This window comes from Dipteris shenzhenensis, chromosome 32 (assembly GCF_047967505.1).
Source record: "Dipteris shenzhenensis isolate YYH24624 ecotype China chromosome 32, Dip_SZ_1.0, whole genome shotgun sequence".
In the NCBI taxonomy this organism is placed as follows: Eukaryota; Viridiplantae; Streptophyta; class Polypodiopsida; order Gleicheniales; family Dipteridaceae; genus Dipteris; species Dipteris shenzhenensis.
In genome coordinates this window covers 38908448-38928970 of record NC_141627.1, presented here as the reverse complement: position 1 = coordinate 38928970, position 20523 = coordinate 38908448, and the positions used below count along the sequence as shown (strand labels likewise).

The 20523-nt window shown below is 42.9% G+C and overlaps 1 protein-coding gene across 2 annotated transcripts in view; it reads left to right on the top strand.

The window, feature by feature from the left end:
• The first annotated feature begins 994 nt into the window (after nt 1-994).
• Nucleotides 995-20523, top strand: part of LOC147880725 (uncharacterized) — a 36075-nt gene continuing 16546 nt past the window's right edge. Inside the window, exons 1-3 of one of the 2 annotated variants that reach the window (XM_087371195.1) lie at nt 995-1263; nt 1410-1551; nt 13543-13588. In XM_087371195.1, coding sequence (XP_087227321.1) covers nt 1449-1551; nt 13543-13588 — 149 coding nt within the window. In that variant the 5' untranslated portion in view covers nt 995-1263; nt 1410-1448. Of the gene's footprint in view, nt 1348-1409; nt 1552-13542; nt 13589-20523 lie in introns of both variants that reach the window. The other variant, XM_087371194.1, reaches the window with a different exon arrangement.

Genomic DNA, 20523 nt, shown 5'->3' with positions numbered 1-20523 from the left:
GTGAGAGGATCTCTGAGCTAGGAGCTGTCCTCCATTGAATGGCTAGACATACTTATGGAAAGCTAGCAACAAGGGTCAACTTGCGAGAAGCATAAGCTTGTCCTTGATGAGATTAAAGAGTTGAAGAATTTATGAGGGTCAATACCATCTCAAAATTTGAAAACATGGTCCCTTCTAAAAATTTCAAAACATGATCAGTTTCCTCTATTAGCATTAAATCGTCTTTTCCAAGATCCTTTGAAAGCTCATGTATGCATATTAATTTTGATATTAGAGAAAAGAACCCCTAGCATGGAAATAAACGAGTTTGCATGACATATAATGCCACTTGTTGCATAACTAATAAAAATGCAATTGCCTCATTAATCTTAACATAACTAAGGGGCTTATATCATGGAGGGGAAATAAGAGGAGAAATAAGGATGACCTTTTTGGATGTTTTTCCCTTGGAAAAGCATAATTTGGACATTTATCCTTTGGTGCATATCCAAGGGGAATCGAGAGAGGGCTATAAAGAAATGTCACATTAATAGTAGAGAAGTGTCACATCAATGGTTCTCATCAAAATAGCTTTTTGGTTTGCCCTTAGGGTAGCCTTAGCAACGATGAGATTTTGGCAAAGCAGAAATTAGGCATTTCTTGAATTTTTGGAAGTGCATTTTTCCTATTGGCTCTTCTTCATTGGACTTTAATGCAGACTTTAAAGTGGTTGACTTTCTCTCTCTCTCTCTCTCTCTCTCTCTCTCTCTCTCTCTCTCTCTCTTCCCTTCTTTATCTCCTCAAGTCTTCTTACACACGATCTCCACCTTTTCTCCCACACCCCCCCTTCTCTCTCTCTCTCTCCCCAGACTTTAAAGTGGTCGACTTTCTCTCTCTCTCTCTCTCTCTCTTCCCTTCTTTATCTCCTCAAGTCTTCTTACACACGATCTCCACCTTTTCTCCCACACCCCCCCTTCTTTCTGTGTGTGTGTGTGTGTGTGTGTGTCCCCTTTATCTCCTTTTCCTTCACACCATTTTCAGTGGATTCCTTTTTGTTTACTTTTTTGATCTTGGACAGGCCTTATGAATGATTGAATATCATTCACCTTGTTCCGTGTATTTCTCCTCTATTTTCCTTTGTTGCATTTTACACATTTCCACATTTTGAAATCCCATGGTGCATTTTGCACATCGTAAGGGGATACCTATTTCTACCATGCATGCCTAACCCAATTATGTTGAGCTCAATACGGCAAGTGAGAATGGTCCCTAGACACCGTTGAGGTATCGATAGACACCGTTGAGGAATGAGTGCAAATTAGTGCTTCTCACTACGTTGTCAAGGGAAAGTATCGATAGTGTGGAAAGGTAGATATAAGCACTTGGGCTGTCTTCATTACTGACTGAAATCCTTTTATTGCTTCAACTAGGTTCCTTGTTAGCGGTTTCATTGTGCTCGTCGTCTGCAGATGTTTCGAGGCATCTGCAGGAAAGTCCTTGGATCAAAACAGGGATTCAGTGGTTCCCCACAGTTCTCTAGAGATATTGAAGAGCAAGTAGCTGGTCACAGCGGTAAGTGGCATCTTACATTTAATGTTGTACAAAATCCTGCTCCGAAGTGTCAGTGGAGGGGACTAATTACGAGATGATTGTGCATAGTGGAATTTCAATCTACTCGATTAAAATTTAACCAAGTGTCAGATTATGTTGTCAAATTGTTTTCGGCTCCTGATGCTGTTGCGTAAGCAATTTCACCTAGTACTCATTTCTTGGGAGAAACAAATGAGTAATCTTTATATTTAAAAGCAGTTGTAGCCATGTCTCCTTAAGTTCTAGCACTCTAGCATCATGCCTGAATTTTTGGAGCCCTAATAGTGCTATGACATCCTCCCTGATTTCTTCAGCCCAAGGATAAGTAGCTCATGATATAAACATACGGTCACTCATGATGAGGCTGATGATTATTACAAGACAAAAAACTGCTCCCAGTATGAGTCCACTGTTGGCATAAGAAGGTGTCTGACGTTTGTATTCATCACAATTTGCCACTCACCCTCACAAAAGACTCTGAATAGTTCAAGAGCATTTCAACTCTCCGATGTCTGATTGATTACGTTATCTGAGGCAGTTATTGCTCCTAGAAGGATAACTGGCCATAAAGATTCCATGTTTCCTACATAAGAACTCTCTCCCTTGCATAGATATGGGGATACAGAAATTATAGATCAAGAAAGTCCTTACCAATAGATTACACACGTGTGCCAGTTTTCCTAATTCTGAGATGGCCTTTGAGATATTACTTTCTAAACTACTTTAATTCCTAATGCAGTGCCTCCTCTACCACTGTCATGATGTGAGACTATCCACTTTCCGTCTGTAATAACTAATTTTAATTCCTAAGGCAGGTTCTTGGAGAATTTTATTGTTGCAAGGCCTGAAAGCATCAGTGTGCCACCTTAGGCCTTCTTGTTCTTATGGGTGCATCTATCTTCCTGAACTTGGAGCCAAGTTGATCCAATTAACCGATCCAAACTCTGATTGCACTTTGAGATCTGTCAAGGCATAAAACTTCTTGAAGCCACGGGTGTGTTAGTATGCATACAATGTAAGGCTTATGCACATTGGTACTAGCAGTCGGGAGCCTGCTGCACATCTACCTATTATTCAGGTTGTCGATGGCGTCCTACTGTCTTATTGTGCTTGGTCTACAGATTTTTTTGATGTTCTGTCTCCTTTGTCTCCTTTGCCATGTTTTCATGTTTGCATTGAGGAGGCTAGAGCACAGAGATAGGGTTCATTGCTGCTTTGTGGATTTTCGTAAGGTTTTTGACATAGTGTTGAGGGTCCGTCTCATTAGATGCTCGTAGGATTTGGGATACAGTCGAGATTATTTGGGCAGTTATGGTACATTATGAGAGGGTCTCTAGCATTCTACGAGATGGATGGAGGAGATCAATAGTACTGTTGGCATCAAACAAGGTTGTCCACCGTCACTAACTCTATTCAGCCTCCACATCGACGAGCTTGAGACTCTCATCGAGACACTAGGAGAGACGGACTCATCTCTTGCCGGTTCCTTGATTCAGATTCTCCTCTATGTAGACGATGTGGTCTTACTCTCCTCTTGTGTTGAGGGCCTCGAGTGACACTTGGATGCACTTCACACCTTCTGTGAGACACATGATTTGAAGGTCAGTCCTAGTAAAACCAAGGTTATGATCTTCGACACATCTAGGGTAGTCACGCTCAATGGTCCTAGGGGCAGCGTCCCATTCGATGGAGAAAATGCAACCTTGATGGGAGAAGAAGCTTAGAGACTCTACTCGCAAGCTCAAGCCATAGGCCATAGTTCAAATCCTGTAGGATGTCTCCTGTTGCCTAGCAACGTAGGTCTCAGGCTGTGGGCCATGGGGGGGTGATTGGGTAAGAAATATTAGGAGCCTAGAGGAATCAACTAAATCGGCAGCCTCTGTATCCACAAGTGCACTTCATTATCACAACACAACTTAGCGGAATCAAAGGGATCCTTGACCTTTCATTAAGTCACTTTAATTTGTCTATAATCCCATACTCTAGCTCTCTCCAACAAAGGATAAAATACCTCCCAAAAGCACACTTGATTTTGGGCTTTAATTCTCTAGCACTTAGTTATGTTAAGGAGAGTTACGTATTGCTTTGGCCATGTATGTACACAAGTCATGTTGAGTAAACATTTAAGCTCATGAGACCTTGGGTTTTTCTTCTCTAAATTTGTCTATAAGGGACAAGTTAGATTTTTATTGCTACCTCCTTCTTCAAAAAGAGTTGCAATGTCATGATACAACAACGTGTCCATGGCTTGGTCATTGATGTAGGCTTAGTTTTGATCCGGGGGAAAAAACTGAATCTTGATCATATCATCCACCACTAAGAAATGTTCATCCTCAAGGATGTGGCTTATAAATAAGATATTAGCTTCCTCGCGGGAGTCAAGGAAAATGCCAACCACCCAATAGATGAACTATTCAAGACAACAGTTTGAAGCTATGTACGTGTTTAATGGCATGCCGAGGAAGAGGGGAGAAAAGGATGGGAAAGCATGAGAGAGCTTAGGCCCGATCTTCACAATGAGACTAGCGATGCTACAGACCTAATTGAGCAGGGGATATGCCGCCTAGCTGCAACTATATGAACATATGACTGAATTTGTTGGCATAATGATTCACCGTCTCCCTTGCGTAGCTCGTAGAACAGACTCTAGAGCCTGTCCGGGTACTGGGGTGGTAGGAACCATGATTGGAGGCCTTTCACGAATTCTGTCCATTTGTAAAGAGGTGTCTCCTTGTCTGTATCATATGGTTCTTGTGTCACCTGAGCCACCAAGTGACCGCCTCGCTTGTAAGGTGCATGGATGCTAGGATGCATCACTCGTCGTTCTTCATAGGCATGACTGAAAAATAACTGTTGAATTGATTGAGCCACGAAGCCAATACTAAAGGTTCTTGCTTACCATCATACCGCATGAAGTTGAGGTCCCCTGGAAAAGAAGGCTTGTCTGGAGGTGGGAGTCTCTGATTTTCCTCCCCCACTGGTCGGAGTAGAGAAATGAGGAGATGTCCCATTCTTCCTTTTCTTTTTAAGCGGTACGCTCCTTGAGCTCCTTGGCCTCATGGGCCTCGTAGTCCCGAAGTTCCTTGGCTTCTCGAGCCTCTCGATCACATTCCTCTTTTGCTTCTCGAGCTACTTTATCGCGATCTCTAGCGGTTTGCTCACGATCTTCCCCCATTTCCCGAAGTTGGGTCATGCGGTTTAAGAGAGCCTCGGACTATTGTTGCTGCATCTATATCATAGTCTGCAACATGGCCATCATGGCAGACGTGGAAGTATTTGGGACGTTTCAGCTTCCTTTCGTAGATCTGAACTATTTCCGATAAGCCCTTGTGTATAAACCAGATCTTCCAGTTGGCGGAGTTCATGCCGCTCCTTACTCGTACATAGGGGTCCCATGGAATTATTCCAAATTCCACTTAAACCTCTGCTTGAACTTGACAAGAGCAGTCCTACTAGGCAGAAAAGAAGTGAGGAAAGGCGAGATGGAGGAGTTTAAAAGACTGCCCTGCTGACGTCTCAAACACAAACCCCTTTGGCTGTCCACGCCTTAGGCAGGTTGTCCAACACGATGCCGACCGGCTGGATTTGACCACGCCTAGGGCAAGCTCCATCGAACAACGTACTTTGCCTCTTCTTCAAAACACCTTGCGCCAGGCTGCTGCAAGCACTGATCACCTTGGATGAAAGGTCTCGGATCTTACCAGGCTGCTTTGCCAACTTCCAACCGAGACCCCTTGGGCTGTCCATGCCATGTGTAGACTACACCAAACAGCTGCTTAGTGTATTTGCGTCAGATCACCTTGAAGCAGTTCTTCAATCGCTTAATCAGCCCCTCCGAAATGCAGCCCGATCTACGTAGCAATGCCTTAGATCTGGGTCAGCTCGTCCCTCTCGTGGTCCCTCATCAACGATGCCTATGATACCATGTGAGAGTTGTGCAGGTGCAGAAGCATGTGTGTGTGTGTGTGAGAGAGAGAGAGAGAGAGAGAGAGAGAGAGAGAGAGAGGCAATAGTAACTAGACATAGATCCAGGGATACAACCACAAGCAAGTGGGCTGGTCAAGAGAAATGCTGCAACTTGTCATGACAAGAGAAATCACTAATCCGTGATTAGTATACATTAGAACATTATTATATATATCATACGCCAATGGTGTAACATGTATTTGTATCTATGATGGACACCGACCGAATTGTTATGGCAGTGGATCATTTGAGTAGATAGGGCTAGTTGAGCTGGAGCCACTGCTTCACACGGCATCAGATTTGGACATGTAACACTTATTCTATTAATAAAGATGTGCACCCATGTGTCTAGGTCCTAGGGGAAATAGGAAGGCATTAAGGTGCATTGGATCGTAGATGAATGGGTCATAGGCTAAGGCTAGGTCTAAATGGGAAGATGGAACTTGAGTGATCTCTAGGGAATCAATGAAAGGGTATCACCCTTCATTGTGAATCGAATGTAGCGTTCTCTCTACCACATTGCATTCATCCACCATCTCTCTTCCACCTTGCGTGTAGGTCGAACAAGAAGAAACAAGTACCCTCACGAGGGCACTCTTTCCTCATTGGAGGGCCAATTGGCATTCAAATTCTGCATGGATTGCACACATTTGCATTCTTGAAAAGTCTGGGTTTTTCACATTTGGTAGTAGAGGAGTGACAATCCACCATCGAGATGAGAAGAAGTGGGCAGACAAGTCAAGCACCGTGACGAGAAGAAGTGTTTAGACAAGTCAGTAGCGACAGTCCACCACTGGCTGGGGCGAGAAAAGGCACGGCGGTAGGGCAGTGCACGGGTTGAGAGACGTAGAAGAAGGTGCACGGGCAGTGAGCTTACGAAGGGGTAAGCAGGCCGGCGTACGAGTAGGCCGCAAGGTGCACTAGGAAGCTGTAAGACAGAGCAGGAAGCCGCATGCGAAGGTAGGCCGGAAGCAGGAGAGCGCAGGGGAAGGGTGACCTCGTTTGGTTGCCGGGAGGTCTCTCTGCGCCTGTTCCCTGACTATCACGATAAGCGAGCAGAGATGGAAGTGCCATCATTTTTGAATCTAGAGGTTCTGAGAGAAGGGATCTCTTGAAAATTTTTGGTGTTTGGACCGGGAACGGTGTGAACCCCCTGTGCGAATATACCCTTAAAACCCTTAAACCGTGAGGAAAATAGACCCCCCTTCTCCCCAACGGGATGTCGGATTGGGACAAGATTTAAGAGGGTGATCCACCCACTAAGTACCCCCTATACGGTGTCTAGAGGTCCAATTCACTCAAAACAAGTAGCCCATATCGAGTTTACTAGTTACAACAGAAAAACAAGAAGAAGAGCCCAAAAGAGAAGTAAGAAGAGAAACAATCGGGCAATCATGCAAAGGAGGATTGCTAGCAATAATCTTGATGTACAAACATGAAAGTAGTCCAATGGACTACTGCCAGATGCAAAAATACCTTGGGGAAGAGGTATCAATGTTAAAAAGACATCCAAATGCAAAATGAGAACCAGCTCACATGATCTGGAAGTGGAGAAGGGAAGGTGGGGAAGACCTAGGGTCCCAAGAGAAGAAAGAACATGTAAAATTTGCCCTACAGGGAGGTGGAAAAGGAGCAGCATGTACTTCTAAGATGCGGGGCCTATGCTCACATCAAATAAAGATATGATGACAACAGAAGCGAGGTTGGAGTTGGTGGATAAGTACCACCAACTCTATAACACTTGACTTTTTCTATAAAATAAACCCCTTTTCTGAAATTACAGCAAGTTGTTTTCTTTCTTGTACTACTAAAAGGAAGAATGGAAGGGGAAGGGAGATTTAATAATTAACTTGCCCTTTTTCTTCCACAACCAGAAGGGGACTCACCTCCTCCTGAAGAGGATAGTTTAGATGAGAGTTACAAACATCTCGAGTACGATAACCCATGAATAGAATTACTTTCATCTCTTCTTCAAGAACCTCTTGATAGGGACTTCTCCTTTAGAAATGAAGGGAGAAATGAGTCCATCCAAGAGCAACGCGCCTTTAACTCAAAATCCTGTAAACATGGATTATAATTCAAGTGCAAGAGGGAGAGAGGCGTCTCCTGTTGATATGCTGGTTTCTCAGCTTAGTAATATGATTGAATAGTCCATTATGACAAAATTTGGAACTAAGAGAGTGCTGAATTTTGGTGGTGAAGATTTAAATACCCTCTTGAAGAGAGCCAAATTCCAACCCCGAGAGAGAATAGAATTTTCAAAATATGATGGAGCAAGAGAGGCGGATAAAATCCTTAATTGGATTCACCATTTTAAGCTATATTTTGTCCATCAAGATAAGACCGATAATGAGAAGCGTGCTCTTGGCACAGTGCATCTATAGAAGGAAGCTTTGATGTGGTGGTCCTTATTATAAACAGGAAAAGAGCCTATTTTTCAATGGTCCACTTTTGTAGAGCAACTGAAGGTGCCATTTCCTTCCATGACCGACGACGATGAGAAAACAAGGCTGATTAAGGAGGGTAAATGTTTTGGATGTAAGAAACACAAGCCAGGGCATCCATGGCATAATGTCCTCCTCTATTAGCCAAAATTGCCAAGACCAATTCTGTAAAAGGGAAAGGCAAAGCATCCAAGCAGGAGGGTGAGTCTTCTACCTCCTTATCCCAGGAATCGGTGGTGAACATAGAACCAAGAGTAAATGCTATCCATTCAGCCAACACTTAGGTATATTCATTGTAGAGTATGGATTGAGAATAAATGATTTTTTCCTCCATGTAGATCGCCTTATACAAACCAAGATGCAATTGTTGCTTATGCGTGAAGGAGTTTGGGATGTTGTTGAGGATGACCAAGTTGAGTTACTTGATCAAAGGATTTGAAAGCAGCAGAATGTTAAGGCCATTACCCTCATTGGTCTTTGCTTAGCTGACTCTCTCATCCATCATGTGGATTTCAAGCCGATAGCTAAGCAGATTTGGAATCGCCTCAAGACCTTGTTTGGTAATAAAATCACCAACTCTAAAGTCTTTTTGAAGCTCAAGTTTTATGATTTGAAAATGGAAGAGAGCGCTGAGTTGAGTGATCATCTCGCCCGGTTTCAATCTCTTGTTCAATAACTCTCAAGTTTGAAGAGCCCACCTAATGATGAAGATAAGATGGTTGTCCTTATGAAGACTATGCATGAAATTTCTGGCTTTGAGAGCACTCTTGAAGTCCTTCGCCTTGCCACTACCACGTTTGATGATATGGTAGCACTCCTCATTGAGAAGGACCGTTGCAATAAGGAAGCCACTCTTGCCTCTCTTGGTGATCACACATTTGCTTCCACAATCAAATGGAGAATATTATTTGCAGGTTTTGCAAGAGAAAAGGACACATTGAAGCCCATTGCTTCAAGGAGAAGGAACAGGAATAAGAGAAGCATGATGCCAATCTTTTGGCTGAAGAACAAGCTGAACCTGAAGAGCCCCCGAAGGAGATACATGCAGCTACAGCAGAGGTTCATGGCCTCTCTCATTGACCAGGGTTGAGCTTTTTAGGCCCCTATGCTATGTGCGTTTGTGTCGAGTCAATAAAGGTTCTCAGCCTTGAGTTGTCCCTCTAAACTGAATAGATTTGGAGTCAATAAGAGATAGTATGCCCTGGGTTGTCCCCCAAAAATGAATGTATTGTCTTTTATTTTGGTTTGATGGTATTGACCACCCAGTTCAAAGTAAGGGGGGGTGACGAGTGTTGGTCTATCCTTGCCGGTCGCAAGCTGAGTGAGAAGTCGCTATCACACGGGAGGTGTTAGATAGTTGGACTTGCTCTTTGCAGTATTGTGGTGGAGGGGGGATCGGTCTACTCTTTCAGGTTGGGTCTCACACTCTTTGCTCTGAAGAGGGGCGTTGGAGATATCATAGCCAAAGAGTGTGTTGGATTGATGTGTTGGTGTGTAGTACTAGTTGATCTAGTACTAGTTCATGTGTGTGTCATGGGTGAGTGCCACGTGTCATTATGGGACTTATCCCATAAGCACTAGATACTAGTATGTGAGTGTGTAGCCTATATAAGGCTTGTACTTCACTTGTCTTGTTATACTTGATGAATGAATGAAAACCTACTTTATGTCTTCATTTGAGCATCATTTCCTCACATCCTAACCTTCTCTCTCTCTCTCTCTCTCTTAATACTGCACATTTATCAACCCCCAATATTGGCCCACTTATGCGGCAGAGGAGTCAGCCACGCAGAAGTACATTTGCACACCTATGGCAATGCATAAGCGGAGGGCTTTGGCTTCACTTCGCACCCGATCACACCAGCTGCAAATTGAAATAGGAGGATGGAAAGACATGCCAAGAGAGAGCAGAATATGCCAATTATGTGACCAGGGTATGCCAGAAACAGAAGAACACATGGTAATGATATGCCCTTACTATGCACACATTAGGAAAAAGTTCAGCTCTCTTCTTGAGGGACATAACAGACTGGCTGATTTGCTACATAAGGCGTCACCCTCAGCTTTAGGAACATTTGTATCTAAGCTTTTTAAGCACAGAAACTCACCTAGACATAAAGGTAGTTTCTCTTATTACCCTCCCCTTTGAGGGAGGAGTCTTTATGTATGTAAGGTTTTGTATTGTTTCAGGTCCCATAGGCCGATTTTTGGTCTTCAGAGGACGATAATATATTCTTCTTCTTCTTCTTCTTCTCTCTCTCCACTATGTTTCTAACAACCAATTTGTTAAGAATATGTTTCAGCTTATTGAGCAGGTTATTATGAAGAGATTTCAGTAGCATGGTATTTAGAAGAGGATTCTGAGCATAAAGAGATATTGAAGAGGCACTGCAGTGGCACTTTTGCATTTCGAATGTTTAGCATCAAGAGGAACCAAAACTTGAAGATGAGATTTATGTTCTGAATCAGAAGAGATCGTATACTATTAAGAAAGACTATTTGCAGCATAGTTCCCAGGAGTTTCGGAAATGTGGAAACGGAAATAGGCGGGAAATGGTGTTTCGGAGTTTCGGGCACCATAAGAAACTGTGGAAACGGAGTTTCGGTTTTTAAGGTAAATACACATGTCATACAACAAGGCCTGAGAGGACAACAAGGAGGCGAGGAGAGGGCAAGGGCTGAGGAGAGCAAGGAGAAGAGAGCAACGGCTGAGGAGAGCAAGGAGGAGAGGAGAGCAAGAAGGAGAGGTTGGAGAGGAGAGCAAGGAGGAGAGGAGAGGAGGGGGCAAGGGATGAGGAGAGCAACGAGGATATGCTAGAGAGGAGAGCAAGGAGGAGGGGCAGTGGGCTGAGAGGGGGGTTGTAGGATGAGAGGAGAGCAAGAGGAGAGGCTGGAGAGGGAGAGCAAAAACTGCCCTACCTACCGATGCGGTTCTAACTTCTTACTCGGTGGTTGAGGCGGGTGTGTGTGTGTGTGTTGGTACTTTTGCTTCTATAGCTGAGCATTGCTGTCTACAAGCTCTTACATTGCTGCTCTATATATATGTTTCCTTGGATAAATTCGAGCGACACTGCAAAAGCACAACCCAACCCCCCCCCACCCCCCACCCCCAAAAAAAAAAATAAAAGCCTTGTCCAAAACGCCCTTTCTGGTTTCGAAAATGGTGAACCGTTTCGGGTGACCAGAAACGCCGTTTTTGGGCACTATGATTTGCAGATTATGAAGAGGAGATACAAATGTAGAAGTAAAAGAGAAAAGCGTACGCAAGAGAAAGAGACAAGAGAGGATCCAAAAGAGGAATCCTGCCCATTCAAGTAGGAGGGAGTGTCATGACAAGAAAGAAAGAAAGAAAGAAAGTTTATTAATGTCCACTGGAGACCTAAAAAGGTCTATGGGACAAAAGAGACCTGCTTATACATCAGTACAGAGAGGGCCATAGGCAACCTCCCTGGGAGTATCATCAGATGTAATATGAAGAGAAATCACTAATCCATGATTAGTAGACATTAGAACATTATTATATATATTATATGCTAATGGTGGAACATGTATTTGTATTTATGATAGACATCGACCGAATTGTTATGGCGGTGGATCATCTGAGTAGATAGGGCTGTCAAGCTGGAGCCACTACTTCAGACAGCATCAAATTTGGACATGTAACACTTATTCTATTAATAAAGATGTGCACCCACGTGTCTAGGTCCTAGGGGCAACAGGAAGGGAAGGGTGCATTATGGTGCATTATGGTAGATGCATGGGCCATAGAGACTAAGGTAGGTCTAAATGGGAAGATGGAACTTGAGTGATCTCAAGGGACAGTAATGAAAGGGTATCACCCTTCATTGTGAATTGAACGTAGAATTCTCTTTACCACATTGCATTTATCCGCCATCTCTCTTCCACCTTGCATGTAGGTTGAATAAGAGAAACAAGTACTCTCATGAGGGCGCTCTTTCCCCATTGAAGGGCCAATTGGCATTCAAATTCTGCATGCATTGCACACATTAAAGAGTCCCATTGGAGGGCCAATTGGCATTCAAATTTTGCATGCATTGCACACATTTGCATTCTTGAAAAGTCCAGGTTCTTCACACAATTGACCTCCAATGTGTGTACTAAGAGTGGCGAAGGGGGGGGGGGGGGGGCATATAGTTAGCTCCCAGCTAGCCTGGTCGGCTAGCACGGGCTGGCCACATGGACCAACCAGCAGGTCGGTTGACCCGACCCAATCAAGGTCGGCTTAGGTTAGTTTGACCCCACCAGTCAGGTTGGGAGCCCAAAATTGGGTCCCAACTCAGCCCTACTAGCCAACCTAACCAGGCCTTGCTACTAGTAGCCAAACCAAGCTTCCACGTGAACAAGGTTAACCTATCCTCATTGGGTGGGTACACTAACAATGAGGCCCTCTCTCACTATGAGATGCCATACTCTAACATCATCTACCCACCAGCTACACACAGATGCACCTTCTCCACTCCCTAAGGATCTTGATCGAACAGTTCCATGCAGGGTGAGGGCATACCTAGAGAGGGCCTCATCTACACTATGCAATCTAGAGTAGGTTGAGCCAGAGGAGCTCTACACTTTCAGATGTCCTGTGTACTATGAGGTTCAAGGCCTCCATCACCGTCTTTTTAGAGCCCTCTCTAGTCTCTTAGTTTGCTCGGATCAGAGATGGCTAGCGATCTTCATTTACGACCTTTACGAGGCTGTATGACACATAGACCAGTTATTCTTCAAGACATAGAGACGAGATCGAGAGACCTAGCCCAATTCCACTCAGAAGGTGATTATTGGTTTTTTCCAGTCAGATAGCACATATAATGGGTTTTATTTCTCCCTTGCACCAATCTCCGTTGTAGCTTCTGTCTACTGAGACTCTCGTATCCATTTTCATGCACCCAGTGGACCTGGTTCTTGAGATAGCATGTAGAGGACAATCACAGTGGTATCACATTGCAAATCTATCTTTCTCCCATGGGTTTAGATGATATGTAGTACTAGTATTTGTATTTGTCTTGGGTGTGGATGCCCACTAAGTTGCTCTATCCATTCAGCTCATTCTATCTGTTTTTTTCAGTCTTATAGAACCTTCAGAGTTTGGAAGACTTTAATAAACTTTCTTTCTTTCTTTTTTCCTCTTGTTCTAGTCTTACAAAGGTATATATTTCTTTCTTTCTTTCTTTTTCCTCTTGTTTTGGCACTCTTCGTGGTTTGCCGGTGTTTTTGTGTCAGCTTCATGTATTGTTTTTGTGTTAGCTTTAGGTATTCGCTGTTGAAGGACATAGAATGTAGATTTGACACTTTAGAGACACATAAAAGTAATTGTGCACTTGGCATAAGATTTCAAACTCTTACGTTGATTTTTATGCCATGGTCAAATGCCTTAAATCCTTTGCTATTGATAATAAAAGCACAATATGCTTAAATGATAAATAGCTTAGATTGCTCTTTTATGTAGGCACCAATAATATCATTATGTAATGTTTGTCTAATAGTGTACAATCTTATGGTACACAAGACCTTGATTAACTTATCTCCTTCTTTGATGCTCTTTTAGGGCTGGTTCTGCGGAGGGTGGCTTTGTGGTTTATGACAAGAACTTTGTACGTTAAGTTGAACCCTTATGCACTTACAACATCATCTGGTTTACTATTTTATGATTGATTTAGTCTCTCTCTCTCCCCCCCCCCCCCCTCCCCTTGCTACCCTTGTGTGTTTGTTACTCCGTGCGTTCATGATGCAATAGCATGTTACAGCTACACATAGGAGCATTTTACTACCTCAATAATAAGGATATTCAAGATTTAGCAATGCACCAAGGTACATCATCCCATCTAGGTCTGTAAAGCCAAAATACCTTTGTTGGATACATCAAGTGAAAGAGGAAGGTGACTTTTCCTATGTAGTGAATCTCATTGTCAGACATGGTGTCTACATACGAGTTTCAAATTTTGACGATGGAGGTATGTTGGATGGGACTAACTATCCGGTATGACAAATAAAGATCCAGAGCCACTTGGTTGCACATATATTGTGAGAGAAGAAGTTGATCAAAATGGCAAAGGTAAAAGTAAGGGAAGCAAGAGGAAGAAAAACCCAATAACAAGAAGAAAGGTAATGATAGATGGGGAGAGCAAGAAGGAAAATTATATTGCAACATGCTGCTGGAAGAAAAAGGCTGGGTTAAAAAAAACGGAGGGACCAGGCCAATGAAGAGTAGAGATCTAGTAAGTCAGGCTTATGTGGTAATTAAAGAGGATTTGTTCTTAGTGGTTACCCTGGGTATGCCTGAGATTAGATGTGTGGGTCAGGAGGTCATCGTGCTCATGTTTGACACTGAGCAATGGTCGAAGGATCCAAGATCTTTTGTAAACGTGAAGGAGAGCTCAGGTTGCTCAGAGAATGCTGAGAGAGGGAGGAAGAGTGGAGAGCAAGAGAGAGGGGAGGGAGGGAGAGATGGAGGAGTGTGGAGGGAGAGGCTGAGAGAAAGTGATCGCTGCTGAGAGAAAGGGAGAGGGGGGAGGGAGGCACAGGCTGAGCAATGAGGCGGAGAGGGAGGGGAGAGGCATGGCAGGTAACAAATTAAACGAATAACTTAGGCTAATTGTGATTGAGAGATGGGGTGGGGGGGGGGGGGGCGATTCTCGAGGCACAAAGCTCAACTTTGGCCGTGTTACAGAGGTGTGCAAGCAGTTTTTGCAGAGGTGTTCCGGAATTTTGTACACTGAAAATAGAGGAGACCCAGTAGAAGCTCAAAGCTTTGTGGAGATCTTCAAACTTTTCATTGAATAAGGCCTTGATGAAAATATCTACAGTGTTCTTATGTGTAGGACAGTAAATCAAACTGATTCTCCAGCATGTAATCTGTCTCTGGCATAATGATAATGGTTCCCAACGTGTTTAGTGTGTGGATGAAACACAAGATTCCGTGTCACCGCAATAGCACTCTAGCTGTCAGTGTGTAGAGGAGTAGATGGCTGCAGACCACCACAAAAATTTGCCATTAATTTCTTGAGCTATACACCTTCAACTAAGTTGTGAAAGCGGCCCTGTACTCAGCTTCACAAGATGAAGTTGTTACTGGATGTTTCTTACTCAACCAAGAAATGCACGAACAAGAAAAAATTCCCACTAGTGGTGGATGTCTAGTGTCATAATCCCCAGCCCAATCTGAATCACAGAGTCACCCCGCTGACATGGAACAGACCAAGAGACTGAGTGCCTTGCAAATATCTGGAAACATGCTTTACGGCACACCAATGTTGTGTCTTTGGGCTGTGCATGCAGGGATACACTGAACTGAATATCTGGATTCTAGGCAGGTATTGCAAAGATAAATAAGGCATCTAAGAGCCTGACTATATACAACAAAATCAAAAGTTCCATGTGCATCATGCATGGACAGCCTCAGCGACCATGTAAGATCCGAGGTGTATAAGGCACTGTACACTGATGCATTATCCCTCTTTCCTCAAGAATTATTTGAAGGCATCTGACATGTATTCTCCTCCTCTGTATGTTCTCAAGGCCTGCACTTTACACCTAGATTCAAATTGCTTGAAGCATTGAAAGACATCATATTTTTCTTTCAAATGATACACCCATGGAATTATTGAAAAATCATCTATGAAGGTAAGAAAATATAGATGTGTCCCAAACATGGTGTCCCTAAGGGACCACAAACATCTAGATTCAAATTGCTTGAAGCATTGAAAGACATCATATTTTTCTTTCAAATGATACACCCATGGAATTATTGAAAAATCATCTATGAAGGTAAGAAAATATAGATGCGTCCCAAACATGGTGTCCCTAAGGGACCACAAACATCAATGTGAATGAGCTGCAAACTATCCTATGTATTTTTTGCAATATTCACCCTTGACAGACAGGAGGAATCTTCAAAGAAGGCATATCATGTACCATTCCATGTCTTCGCAACACAACTGCAAATTGTCATAGTCACACGGCCAAGTCTTGCATGCCATAATTTTGCATTTGTCATTTCTGCAGTCAATATTGCCACACATGCATTAGATAGATAGTTGTTATGGTTGTTGAGCTGGTACAAACCCTGATTCAAAGTACAATCCAAAAATGACAGTCAAGCCTCTTTTCCCAAAGACTATTTGATAGTCTTTTTCTCTATCAAGACTCTTTTCCCAAAGGAGGACACATAAAGTAAATTTTTCTTTATCCTTGGCAAATGAGGACATTAGGAAGGCATAAATCAGTCCCATCAACTGATGACAACAAAATCCTTCCAACTCCTTTCATGGGATATGAAGAATTGTTGGCACAAGACACTCTTTTGCCAATTGGAGCAGGGTGTCTCACACTTATTTGAGGCAACCACATGGTTGGCATCACAAGTTGGCATACTAAAAAGGACCAATCTTTTGCAACTAGGTTTGCTGAGGCACTACCCTTGTTTGCATGTGATGCAATTGAGTATGAAACTGTCATTCCAGCTTCCCTTTTTTTCCTTTCTTTCTTCAACCTTTCTTGCATTCATTTATATGGCGTCCAGGCTTCTTGCAATAATGGCATTTACCTTTTTTGTGGGCTGGCCTGCATTTTCCGAATTTTTCTTTGGTGGACGAGCTGAGAGCCACCAAGGTGAGGCTTATTATTTTCTTTAGCCAACAAGGCTTGGTCACCATCTGGCACCTTAACAGGCATATTTTTGCTTGTCCGTTCTTCTTGCAACAATAGCCCCGCAAGCTCTTGAAAAGTGAGTGGAACTGTACTACCCCTCATGGACAAATTCAGGGAAGTATGAAAACTCAAATATGTCTCTGGCAAAGAGTTCAGGGTTTTATCACGGGGGAGCAATGACTGCATCTCCTGGATGGGCATCTTCACTTGTAACAAAACATAGACTCTTTGCAACCAACTGTTTTCATTCTTCTCATTGTGTAGATTATGCTGCTATACAGTGTAGTTATGCTTCATCCATGGGTATACCTACTGTTCAATACCTACTATGCTCTTGTTGTACATTTTGTACTTGATCTTCACAAGCACAGCTCATCACACGACCTTCTTCAGTGTAGAGCAGCCAGCTCTATATGTACAATGGGTCACCCATGTGAAGCAACTTGGAGCCATGTCAATATTGTGGATTACTCTAGGTATGAAGCGTATGACCTGCAATTACTCCATCTTAGAATTTGGAGGGGACATGGCATGCATCAAGGCATGTTTTGAGAGGGGTTCAATCAAAGGGGTTAAGATATGCAAGGAAGCTCCCATTGAAATAGCATCGTCTTACCTCTCAATGGCACAAGCAGCAAGGCTTGGAGTTCAAAGGGGCATCCGAATTTTAATGGGAGGACTAAACAAGAAGCAAGCAAAGAGCGAGATGCATGTGACTTTTTACAAGTGTAATCTTTCATGCAGCCAAAACTTGGCATTGGAGGCAAATGGTATGGACTATTTCTTGGATTGGTCAAAAGTGGGATGGTCCTATATGTCAGGCCTTGTGCACACGGGAACTATGGTAGGAGCTAGATCTAAAGCATAGCCCATAAAGGAATTCTTGGAGCATGTCTAGCTGGACGTTTGGAAGACCCATTGAGTGGAGACACTCAAATCTGACTAGTATCTTAGTGAGACAAGAAGTCTCAGCTCTTACGTCAGGATACATTGCCATGATGTTGCTCTCACAAGATTACATTGTTTTGCCTTGTGAGAGAAAATAGAGTACATGGCCGCTTTTCCATGCAAAGAAGAGAAACTATCTATCCCAATTGGAGAGAGTGGTCTTTGCTTGTAGCAACCTATGACTATTGGAGAAGATTGAAGGCTTATAGAGCCTATGCAAATCACATTCACACTTCCACATTGCAAAGAGGCCATAGAGATTTAATGTAAACTCGTAGATGTAAATAAATGTAAAGTATGTGTGGAGTGGGTGTGTACCATAGGTGTGTTTATGATTAACCCAATGGTTAAAGATTCTGTTGTAAGGTCCTTGTGTGTGGACTTTTCTTTATCGCCAGTGTGCAGATGGAGTTCTTCACAGATGGGTTATGCCACACGAGCGAGCGATCGTTCGCAGGAAGCTCACTTAGTTAATTGCCAAAAAAGTGTTAAAAAGCAGGATTATGGTGGGAAACCTTGTTTATGGATGCTCAAACTAAGTGTATGCATTGTGATGTTTGTCAGTGCACTGGACGGTTTTTGGCTAATCAATCTATGTTATTGCAGCCTACTCGTCCTTGGGAAACTTTTTAGAGATGGGGTTTTGATCCCGTTGGCCCTTCAAACCTACACGGTTCACACAAAATAAATACATCATTGTAGCTGTCGACTATGCTACTAAGTGGGCTGAAGCTACGGTTCTCCGAGATAACTCGGCTCGGAACACTACTAAGTTTTTTTTTGAAAACATTATCTGTAGATACGGATGCCCTCTACAGCTTGTTAGTGATCAAGGTTTACATTTCCTTAGTGACGTTGTGCAATTGCTCAAGATTAAAGTCAAAATTATGCTTACAGTTTCCACTACTTATTATCCTCGTGGTAATGGTGAAGCTGAGTCTATGAACAAAACACTCAAGCTTATCTTTTGGTATGGCCTTTGGTTAGAAGCAATAGTCCCCTTTATAATTTATTGTTCTATTCTTTGCATTGCTATTGAGCATCACTTGGATGAATCAAAAGCAATCAAGGGGTAATTGCATCAGCTAAGCCTCTGGATGAATTACGGCTCCGAGCAACTTGGTCGCAGCAGGTGATACAATGCAGGAGAAAGGCATGGCATGAAGGCATATTGTGCCTAAGCATTTGAAGAAGGGTATGCTTGTCTGGGTGCATCATTTGTATGAGCAAGAACCTATGAGGAGTTTTATCTGAGCATGTTTTTCAAGAGAAGTAAAAAATGGTATTTCTTTAGGAACCATGGTTTTTACACATTAATTTTCACAAGAACTAGATTGCTTTATCATAAATATATATGGAATAGTCACTCATTCACTTTCACATAACTTAAATTTTATATACCCATTTTATTATGTAAAAAGAGTGTTGAAAAATAATTTCTTTAAGAAACATCCCTGAGGCTGGTTTCAGAAACCTTTTCATGAAGATAGGTTGAGAGAGGGTTTTCAATGTCACCCCCTATTAAGTAAATGTTGTAGGAAGGATCATAAGGGAATTTTCATATACATGTGGGTTTCTTCAAAAACCATTCCATTATGTTATTCACCATTCCCAAAGATTCATGTAAAGATTTGTGTGTGAAATAGGAATTCCTATAATACTTTGCATATTTCTAAGTGAAACTATGTTTTCTTTCGATCCATTTTCGCCATACTTTTACATAGTTGGAAGTTTTTTTTTTCCTTCGCTCGGACGCTCGGAAGATTTCGCTTGGAAAATGGTCATCCCTGGCTCGTCTTATTATACAATTCCAAGTTGAGACCTCTTAACTCAACTTTCAAACTGGGATGGAATAGTCCCTACCGGTTAACTGAATTTTTCTCCAATGGGACGATTCAACTTGAAGATTTGTAAGGGAATGTATTCCTGGAGTTTTATAATGGAAGCAAGGTTGAAGCCGTACCGAGCAACAGGTTCCTCGGCCAAGCAGGACTCGGATGCAAACTACTCGGTCGACAAATTTTGGTGAATTTTATGGCAACAAGAGTGCCAGTTAGCTGTTTAGTGATAGTGGAAGAGATGCATTGCATACTAGCATGTGTCAGTTTAAACGTTGTGGGGACATTAATACATGATAATTGTGTCCAAGAAAGCGGTAACTCTACTTTATCATGCAACCATTAATGTGACGGGATGTCCAATTTTAGATCCCGTTTGGCTGCATTAGTTTGGGGATTTCCGTCGTCATCTCCATTCGCTTTGCAACTCTGCACTGCTCTTGTATCTCCGTTGTTTACAACAGCTCTCTTGTGCCCAAAAGTTTGCTGTGTTTTCCACTATTCTTCGTCATTTTTATCTCTAATCAGCTTTTACGCAGTCTTTGTAGCCATGGAGGAGTACAAAGAGCGAACTCGATCGACAAAAGAGACGAAGAGCACCTTCTCGTGTGTTGCCTCTGCACCCGATGGAGAACTTTGAGAAGCAGATCCTTAGAGGAATCTTGAGGAGCAATAAGCTCCTAAAGTTCGTCGGACTACCATGGATGCGGGTGTGGAAGGAAGCCTTGGCAGAAGAGACCTTGGATTCATACGACGAAGATCACAGCGTTGTGATAGATGATATGCATGTCCGCTTGAGCTCAGAGTTGCTAGAGGAGGTATTCCACTTCAAAGCACACCTAAGGCCAGGACAGCTAGCCTCTGCTGAAAGGTGCGATGCTTACTATGACGAGGATAACTTCTCGATTCATAGGGCTACCTCATCAGCGAGGCGTTTAATGACGGCCTAAGGGTAGTTTGCAGATTTTTATCTGAGTTCATTGGCCTTAAGAAGAGCGTGGGCTATGTTCCACGACACTATGTAGCTTGGTTGATGACAACATTGGAGGACGACCTTCCAGTGGATTGGTTCACCACTTTTGAAAAGGCGCTAG